Source organism: Amia ocellicauda, chromosome 16, assembly GCF_036373705.1.
Source record: "Amia ocellicauda isolate fAmiCal2 chromosome 16, fAmiCal2.hap1, whole genome shotgun sequence".
In the NCBI taxonomy this organism is placed as follows: Eukaryota; Metazoa; Chordata; class Actinopteri; order Amiiformes; family Amiidae; genus Amia; species Amia ocellicauda.
In genome coordinates, this window is record NC_089865.1 from 16,422,154 (window position 1) to 16,432,693 (window position 10,540).

At 39.8% G+C, this 10,540-nt stretch overlaps 1 protein-coding gene across 4 annotated transcripts; it reads right to left on the reverse strand.

The window, feature by feature from the left end:
• Positions 1-1,415: 1,415 nt before the first annotated feature.
• LOC136711581 (keratin, type II cytoskeletal 8) lies at positions 1,416-9,995 on the reverse strand. 4 transcript variants are annotated; one of them, XM_066687924.1, is made up of 9 exons: positions 9,672-9,995; positions 5,253-5,461; positions 4,714-4,774; positions 4,460-4,555; positions 4,103-4,267; positions 3,703-3,828; positions 3,103-3,368; positions 2,433-2,497; positions 1,416-2,212 (listed from the first exon to the last, which is right to left on the reverse strand). In XM_066687924.1, the coding sequence occupies exons 1-9, from the start codon at positions 9,924-9,926 to the stop codon at positions 2,061-2,063; spliced, it is 1,395 nt and encodes a 464-aa protein (XP_066544021.1). In that variant the 5' UTR covers positions 9,927-9,995; the 3' UTR covers positions 1,416-2,060. The 4 variants fall into 4 exon arrangements, with proteins under 4 accessions (XP_066544021.1, XP_066544022.1, XP_066544023.1 ...); XM_066687925.1 differs by having other exon boundaries at positions 3,148-3,368; positions 9,672-9,994; XM_066687926.1 differs by having other exon boundaries at positions 2,075-2,242.
• Between the last annotated feature and the right edge of the window lie 545 nt (positions 9,996-10,540).

Sequence of the window (10,540 nt, forward strand, 5' to 3'; positions counted from 1 at the left end):
CAGATCCTCTGCAAGTCATTAAGGTTTCGAGGCTGACGTTTGGCAACTGGAACCTTCAGCTCCCTCCACAGATTTTCTATGGGATTAAGGTATGGAGACTGGCTAGGCCACTCCAGGACCTTAATGTGCTTCTTCTTGAGCCACTCCTTTGTTGCCTTGGCTGTGTGTTTTGGGTCATTGTCATGCTGGAATACCCATCCACGACCCATTTTCAATGCCCTGGCTGAGGGAAGGAGGTTCTCACCCAAGATTTGACGGTACATGGCCCCGTCCATCGTCCCTTTGATGCGGTGCAGTTGTCCTGTCCCCTTAGCAGAAAAACACCCCCAAAGCATGATGTTTCCATTATGTGCTTTCTTGAGCAGGGGGACCTTGCGGGCGCTGCAGGATTTCAGTCCTTCACGGCGTAGTACGTTACCAATTGTTTTCTTGGTGACTATGGTCCCAGCTGCCTTGAGATCATTAACAAGATCCTCCCGTGTAGTTCTGGGCTGATTCCTCACCGTTCTCATGATCATTGAAACTCCACGAGGTGAGATCTTGCATGGAAACCCAGACCGAGGAAGACTGAGTTATTTTGCGTTTCTTCCATTTGCGAATAATCGCACCAACTGTTGTCACCTTCTCACCAAGCTGCTTGGCGATGGTCTTGTAGCCCATTCCAGCCTTGTGTAGGTCTACAATCTTGTCCCTGACATCCTTGGACAGCTCTTTGGTCTTGGTCATGGTGGAGAGTTTGGAATCTGATTGATTGATTGCTTCTGTGGACAGGTGTCTTTTATACAGGTAATGAGCTGAGATTAGGAGCACTCCCTTTAAGAGCTCGTTACCTGTATAAAAGACACCTGGGAGCCAGAAATCGTGCTGATTGATAGGGGATCAAATACTTATTTCACTCATTAACATGCAAATCAATTTATAACTTTTTTGAAATGCGTTTTTCTGGATTTTTTTGTTGTCATTCTGTTTCTCACTGTTAAAATACACCTACCATTAAAATTATAGACTGATCATTTCTTTGTCAGTGGGCAAACGTACAAAATGAGCAGGGGATCAAACACTTTTTTCCCCTCACTGTATGTTTCCACAGTACTTCACCATGACTACACAAGAAGAATTTAAAGGTCTTATGTCCATCCTCCTTCCAAAATTACATTATCATACCTGAAGTCTCTGTATCCCTGATCATGAAATTAAATTAAATTTCACATTGTAAATATCAGATTCTAATGCATTACACATCAATCAAGCAGCACCAAACATCAGCAGTTTTAGGTACTTGATTTCACTTCCTCTAATTAAGAAAACATTTCTCCTGTCAGATATTTCAACCACATTTTATTTTAAGATTATTACATGTGTAAAGACTGGATATTTGTGTTACTGCACAACACATATTGGCAAACACAAACGGCTTGTGACCAACTTTCTTTTATTGGTTTTACATATACATTTAATTAATTATCATTCGCAGAATTACTGTTATATAATGTCCTGCATTCATGTCAGATCTATGTTAAAAACAGAAAAGTATTGTTGATTAATACATTAAAAGTTTCCCTAACCCGGCGAACACAAAGCAGCTCCCCAAAAAGTAAAATTAAAATAAACAAATTAAAGAATTAAACATTATATTGAAAAGGGCATTGCATGTACCCCCCACCCCCAAAAAAAGCAAACAAAAAGAAAAAACACCTTTGTTGTTAAAGTTTGTCAAATCCAAATACATGTGACTTAATTAGGTAGCAGATATATTGTCAAAAGGGTTTTTACTAACATATTAAATCCCTCGATCACTTACTTTCAAGTGATCAACCCATGGAAAACTAAGACATGACCAACCTATACCCTGTGTTGGTTAGAAGCCACAGGAGAAAAAGGGCAACACTAAGTGCTGGGAAATGAACACAATTTTTTATTTTTTTTATTTAATCTTACTTTACTTCACTTTAATCGGTGCAGAAGAACAGAATTATGCATCCTTTTCACAACGATGGCTTTTGTGGCACAAGACACCAGAGTCTGTTGAATTGATAACCCCACAACCCAACCTAGGAAGCCTAATGTGAAGACAGGTGGGAGTTCTCAGAGGTCACCGTGCCATTCGTGGACTCAATGGTTTTGATGAGCACCGCTTTCCTGGGAGACATGAGAGAGGAGATGGAAGGGATGGCCTGGGAGAGGTCCATGCGTCTCTGCTGTGGTGGCCCTTCTGCATAAGTAAGGCAGAGGATTTAGAAATCTAAGCAAAAAATGAAACAGTTTTTTTTTGAGGGTTTGATGTCATGTAAACGAATGCTTTTGTGACATGCTGCTAAATTCTACAGTAATCAAGTGCCCTCCTTTCCTCACAGTGTGGAGATGTGTTCCAATGACATGTCTATGCTATCATGTGAAATTACATTGTAGTTCAAAGATGAAGCTGTTCTTACCCAGTTGATCAACAGCACTGTACTGATAGTCTCTCATAGGTTCTCCAGGTTTCTGGCCTGTCAGTCTGCACATAAAACACAAAACAACACACTGAACACAATCCTTAATATCCAGGTGCCTAGGTGTATAGTTAAACCCAAACCCTCACACTAGTTTCACAAATGAGGAACCCTTTCTACTCAGGATGGCAATTTCACATATTTAGTCTCAAAACTTTTGACCTACCTACAAACCACGAAGCACAAAACCTGTACCCTATCATGTTTCCATTTAATGTCAGAAGCCACTTTCTACTGCAAGTAAATCAAAAGGCTACAGGGCACACGTATGTCATTTACAATTCATGCGTAGGTCAAAGTTTTGGCATTTATTGTGACGTCACCATATTTATAAATGTTTCAGGTGTGAAAAGGAAGAAGGAAGGTATCAATAATATTTGATCTCCATTATACAAGGAAACATTCATGCTTGTTGTGTTGAATAAATTAATATTATTTCAACTAGTTCAGTGATAACACTTCAAAAATGTAATGTGTTGATGGATTGAAACCCTGCCATCTGACAGTGGACGCAAGTATTTCAGATTGACAGGTTAGTCATTTTCCAAGATTACTTCCAATACTTATCCCTCTATCATGGATGTCCTGTGATAAAGTACTCTTTATTCACCTTGTCGCCCTACTTTTTGACCCGTTTGGGGAGGTATCCCAGTACCTTATCTCCTCCCCTTCGAGCAGCTTCCTGTAGGTGGCGATTTCGATGTCCATGGCCAGCTTGATGTTCATGAGGTCCTGGTATTCCCGCACCTGCTTGGCCATGTCCTGCTTGGCTCTCTTCAGGGCCTCCTCCAGCTCGCGGATATGGTCTTTGGCTTCAGCCTCGGCCAGCTGGCCGCGCTCCTCCGCGTCAGCGATGGCGTTCTCCAGACTAGTTCGCTGGCAGGGAGCATACACAGAGTGGTGAGCAAAGACAGGCCCCAAGGCAACCAGGCAACACAGAGAGCTACCATTAGATTATAACTTGCTGCTGCATCCCAATAATTCATAATCTAGCAAGACAACAAGGCAGTCCTTCAGATCCATTCTGCAGATCTCCAAAATCACCCCTCAAAGACTCAGGTATAGTTATATTGCATCCTTCTATCATTTGACTTAGAACTACTCTACATCTCATTAAGCTAAAATATAAATCACAATATATTAACTGTTTACTTGGTCCTGGTGGCAGCTTTTTTTATTTTGACTGCGTAGCTCCATGCTGGACACTCACCTGTCTCTTCAGGGTATCGGCCTCAGTATTGAGTCTCTGAATGAGGCGGATCATTTCGGCAATATCCTTCTTCAGATCCCTCAAGTCCTGCTCATACTTTCCCGCCTCGTTCGTCATGTCATTAAACTGAGGGTGGAGGAAGGAAGAGCGAGACCAGAGATTTTGGCCTAGTAAGCTTCTGCATATTGGTATGTTACATGTATGATTCACATGTGCGCTAAGCAAGCTACAATCAATTCTCCAATCATCAATTCCACTGACCTTTGTGTAAAACAGTTATTTTATTACAGCAATGCATATGCACTGTAGCATAAGCAGCAATGTTTGGTTTCTCTGTTCTGTGGAATGTGTTGAAATAAATTCCTTCTACATATATGTAAAAGATGAAGCAGTTACTGACCTTCTTCTTGTTCCACTGCTCAGCCTCGTCCTTGCTGCGGTTGGCGATATCTTCATACTGGGACTTGACCTCCTGCACTATCTGATCCATGTCCAGTGCCCGGTTATTGTCCATGGCCAACACAACGGCCGTGTTGTTAATCTGAGACTGCAGCTCTTGGATTTCCTGGACCAGATGAATAAACGACTGAGATGCAAGGAATTTATCAAAGCCTCTGCTGAGGACACTTTCAATATTAAGCCTACTTTTTCCATAACATTATCGCCGGGCAGTTAAAAAGGTTTTAGAGGGATCTAGTGTTCAGTGAGTTCTCAATGATTCAGTTTTAATTTCAATTAGATGCAATTTCTGTTGTACCTCATTGTAAAGCTTCTTCAGGAAGTCCAATTCATCCATCAGATTTTCCACTTTCACTTCAAGCCGAACTTTCTGAAGGTAAGAATCATCCACATCCTGAAAGACAGAGGAAAAAAGGTCATACAAATGTAATTAGTATTCATAAATTCAAGCGCTATTACCACATCATTTTGCAAATAATAGTATTAAAGTAGAACACACACGCACATATATTATTATTATTTTGTTAACATCAATAAATAATATGTTTTTACCTTCTTGGTGACCACAAATTCATTCTCCATCTGTGTCCGTCTGTTGATCTCATCCTCATACCTGTCAAAAGAAGAATCCAGAAAAGCTTGGAGAACAGGCTAAGATTCACAACATGTTTAGATTGTATTGTGACTTGCTCTCGTGTGATTTACGGAGGGAGGGGGAATTCTCCATTATTTATAAATGGGTACACCACGTTACTCCAGAAACACAATGCTTGCCATGAATCTCTTCCTGCTTTGAAGTCACTTTGCTGTTTAGTTTTGGAATGCACACGCTGCTCTCTCTATGTATGGAACGGTTTTGGCAGAATCTAACCACAAAAACCCAGGTTGATCTCACGAACTATGAATTCTGGACAACTGGAAATCTTCGGTGGCAAGCCATGGCTTTAAAAATTGAATATGTTTATTTTGAACATAACCTGGTTGATCAAATTTATAATAAGTGTAATAATTCTTCAGTTTCCATGCATCTCTGCACCCTACAGACACACCCTCTGACACCATAGTGAGACAGGGTGACATAATCTACTCACTTATTCTTGTGGTCCTCCACTTGTCCCTGGGTGCGTGAAAGCTCTGTCTGCAATTTCTGCCTGTCTTGCGCCAGTCCATTTATCTGGTTCTTCAGGTTGCCGCTAAATTCAGCCACAATCTGGTCAACGTTTGATTTGTAATTGTCCTTGTCCAGCAGAATATGCAGGCGCGTCTCCAAGACTTTATTCTGTTGTTCAAGGCAACGGACCTGAAATAAACAATCAGCATCAGCAAGGGCTCAATTTATAATGATTTTTTTGGAGAATAAAGGGATACAAAGATGTTACAGTAGTTATACATTCTGTGGTTTATAAAATCCAAATGTCAGCCCATATGTTAACTGAAATGAGAGGATATTCATTGTAATGATGTATCGTGGCCTGAAGTCCAAGGGAGCTGCTAGGGAACTGGGGTGTTTATTGAGCAGCGGCTATTGGAATCAGAGTAATAAAGCACTTTGGATCAACTGAACTATTCCACCAAATTAAATCAGTCTGCCAGATAAATATTCCCCAAGCTCCACCTACTTGAGAGAAAGCAAACTTTCAGGTTTTTCTTAGCTGATTTTTAAATTATTCTGCTTTTATCTAAGGCGTTCATTGTTTATAAAAAACTCCTTCCACAGAATCTGGTGCGTTAAAAAACTGATCTACACCATCAAGGAGGGAGACCTCTTGGCCACACTATGATGCATTTCTTTGTAATTCTTTACTTATTTTCTTTAGTAATTATTTTGTGAGCTGATTTTGTGTTTTTAGCTCAATAAATGTTCTCTCTCTCTATCTCTCATATAACATTCACATACACACACATATACACACACATACGGTTTATATTGGTCTCAACTAATCTTTCTTTAATGAATTTCTCTTACACGTCCTTTACTTTTCCCAGATGTACTTTATCTTCCCAAGTTTAAGCCGACCACAAAATATATCACTGCCAGTTACAAATATTCCCTCATTCCCAGGGGAAAATAATGTATTTCCTCTGACGCAATTAGTGAAGCATATGACATTTACTCAAACATTCACTGTACTTTTACAACTATGACAAAATACAGTAAATACAGTCATAATGTAAACAAGCCCTTTCTGATGGCTAAACTCCTACAGGGCAGACAATCGTTCTAACATCCACGGCCCTATAATCTATCTAGTAATGATTAATAGTCTGAAGTCAGTGCATATGAGATAATGGAATGGGGCCTTGTTCTGTTAGACCTCTTCTGTGACAATACTCTTCTGTACCATTTCCTTTTATCTTTTAATCTTCAATCCCAGACCCAAATTTGAGACCTACAGCACAGGAGCTGCAAAACACCAAGATAAATGGCATTCCTACACCATAAATGGTAACTAGCACATTTCTGGTTAATATAATTTTACTGAATTGTTCATACTGTAGCGACACCAGTATGTTGACATGCTCAGTTACTGCCAATGGCCATATTTGTCTTAGCCAGTGGTTTTACATAATGGAATACACCCTTTTGTTTGATGTGAAATTACACACATGTGATCTATGCCTGTTAATTCATTAATTGTATTAATTAATTTGGTTGATTTATGAGTTTCCTGCAAAGCATGAAAGTGCGAAAGCTAGAAACTGAAGTAGGCTGCAGTTTGCTAATTAGATTGTTATGCATCTCTCTGTTATTTGTATGTGTTGTTATTCGTTCTGCAATCCAAAGATTATTACAAAACCTTTGCAAAACAAGCATTAAGCATTGATTTTTGTGGCAGAGTTTGAAATGTTATTGCATGCATTTCTATTGACAGAAAAGTAGTGGGTATTTCAATATCCTTACGGGTAGGTTTCACAACCCAAACACAAGTAAACATTTCTCAGTTGTAATAATACTAGACTCTGTGATGCTCTGGTATTGAGTTCTCAGTTTTCTCACACTAGTGTCTTATATTGCTCTCTATACGTATAGATGCTACAATTACTCTGCCTTGTAATAATCCAGTTGAGAAAGGTTGTGTTTAGTGAAACCAAAAACAACAACTTGGTATGAATTGCAGAATCAGCTGACACTTAGTCTGTGGTTGACATTTGTTTTCTCTTGAGGTGCAGAGACAAGTGATAATTGCGAGATGGCACCACTGTTGTTTCTGGGTAATTACCACTTCAGAATAAATCCACGTACTCTGGTCTCGAAGGTGGTGAAGAGGTGGGAACACCTGGCTGAAAACTACAGTATAAAAACAGGGTCATCAAACCCTGGAAGATGGTTCTTCTCACATTCAGACAAAACACCGTTACCAAATAACACACCTAGCTTACACCAGCCCTCTTTGTAAAAGCAGAGAATCCTGTTACAAGGAAAACAAGACCAGCCACCCATTTTGGAAATACATATTTACATAGAGAACATAATTTGCTTTGAATAAAAAAAATAAAAAAAAAACATTTGCATACATCTTTTATGTGTATGTGTGAGTATTTCCATGCTTTGTGAAATTAATTTACTTTGTAATGCTCAGTGAAGGTATATTGGTAAAAACTGTGTTTAGAGTTGAGTAGTCATACCAAATTAAAAGTGCATAATGGCTGTATGAAGCAATCTTATTAAAATAATCTGATACCTTAATTAGGATTAAAGTCAATTTCTTCCCCCACTCCCCACCAACAGACCTCCTCTGCAACAAATATCTAAATCCCATTTCGAACTCTACGTTCAATAAGATAAAGAATTGCCATTTTTAACAGTTTGTAGAAAGTAAGGAGAAAGTATTCAGGAAACCTTTCTCTGAAAAGAAAAATTAGCTTGCAAATATTGCAGCATTCAAAATGTCAGGTTGCACACCTTCCAGAGTCGAGCACACAAGTGGGAATTGGCCAGGGAAGCACGCCCATGCCTTATCAGGAGTCTGAGTTTACGCAACAGGACAGCAGTGTAAATAAACGACTCACAGAAGACGCCAAAATGCTTCACTAACACAAATTTGCTTAAGAGGTGTATCTTCAAATATATATCTAGATTATTTTCATTTCATGTGGTTCATCTGGTTATACAAATGTACTTGGAATTAGCCAACATCGCCCCCTCCCAGTAGATTACAGATATGAGCTGCCAAATTCACAGAGACTGGAGGCCGAATCACTTGACTTCTCCTGCTGGACAGAGCACTCTGAGTAAACTATAGCCAAAGCTGAACCAAAACCCAAATCATGCTTATTAAATGTGTTTAGTTTTTAGTTCACATAAACTATACTGTATAATTTCTGTACATTGCGTTTGGAATTGATTGTACAGTATTATGTAAATCTATTGAGAATATAGTCTGTGACCACTGTAAATCTCCCTAAAACGTTACTCTTATCCGTTGAGCTCAGCCGACAGGTAACACTGACCAAATCTTCACTATTCCTGCCACCGAGCAAAGCAACCCTATGTATTTGATCAGATGAGACTTTGCTTTTATTCATGAATCAATTTAGCAGACGCCCTTACCCAGGACAACTTACAGTTATGACTTGAAATACACTTCTCAACAGATTTACATAATACAGTAAAGTGCAATACATGCAAAATACAACGTATAGCATTAAACGATAGTTACTGTGAACAAAAAACAAGTACAAAATACATTTATTGCAATACAATGGATTTCAATTAATAATGCCTGATTAATGTCTTTCTCTTTAAAGGCTACATTTAAAAGCCAGGTCTCTAAGAAAGGCAAATGGTACAGAAGGAAAACAAACACCACTTGTGAGATGTACTGAACCAACACTGCCCAGAGTTATTGATCTAGGATTATAAGGTCACCAAGGAAGTAATGAGAAAGTTTTGAGGTTATTTATTTTATGGGTGTTGCTAAAACCTTGAGGTTTCACTTATTAGCTGTACTTTTGTATGAAGGGAATACAAAAAATGCTAATTGACTTTCCTTCTTTCCACCTGTAGATGGGGCCGTAAAACCTATATTCAGGAAGAGTAAAAGGTGTGGTCCAGCCGCAGGTGGATTTGTGATACCCAAATCGATGTAGTGACTTTCATTTGTAGAGCCAAAAACCAACATTAAGCTGGAATTGACAGGCCATTTACAATACCATTTTAACTAGATCAAGACACGTATAGGATACACAATAAAGTAATATATGTGACAATTACAAAAACAGAGCAATGAGGGGGATTCCCGGGCAACATTTAATTTAAGACAGTTAAACCCATATCTCTAAGGACAGATTGAATACACTTCTAATACCTAGTTATAGCTTTTAACGCATCTTACACACAATCGTTTCATGCATAATGCAATTTCATACAGCATTGTTTCATGCATAATGCACAAAGATGCACTACTAGATATCATATCATGCGTAGCTCCCGGGTGTTATTATTATGATGAGGATTAAGATTTCATTATCTTGCATGCAATTACATTCAGTGCTTAAGAAATACAAACCTTATCGATGAACTCGGCGAACCGGTTATTGAGCCCTTTGATCTCCTCCTTCTCCTGGGTTTTGACCCGGTGGAACTGGGGGTCTATCTCGGTGCTGGGGGCGTTGAGGAGCACGGCCGACGCGGACCGGTTGATCGCAGGGTATCCGCCTCGGGGAAACTGGGAATTGGTCCGGGATACACTGGCTCTGGTCACCGGTGTGTAGGACTGGCTGCTGAACGACCTGGTACTGTAGGGTCTACTATTGTACGCCATGGTGCTGCTCTGTCCGGGTTAGGCGAAGGGATGCAGGCGGCGGCGGCGGCGGCAGACAGCACGGCGAGTGACACCCCCACCTGCTTATTAAGTGTAACGGTGAACCGCCTGTCATGAATTATTCAGATATTTAAATTCAGGCAGTGCACTCACCTGTGGAGCTCAGGCGACGCCTTCATTAACCCAGCCCCGCGGAATAAATTATGATAATGTAGCCACGCCCCTCCCGCATCTACGTGGACCGAGAATTAATACCATACTACTACTAGTACTACTTCTACTACTACTACTACTACCTTATTGTCCATTCAATACTATAGTACAACCTCTTGCTATATATTTAGGTTTGTGTAAGTCCAATTAGCAGAAAGGAGATCTGTTCATTTATTATTAGTAGTGTTGTTGTTGTTATTTATGTATTTTTCTTCTTCAAGTAAACATGTTTAACTTAAATGGTGACACGATGTAACTTTTGCAACTTAATAACAAAATCCAGAGCATGTTCTTGGTGTGAGAATCTGAAAGACAATATTAAAGCAACAGATATAAAATGGACAGCTCCAGGCTGAGCGGCCTCTGCTCGTCCCTTGCGCTGGGCGCCGCCCTGCCTCCTC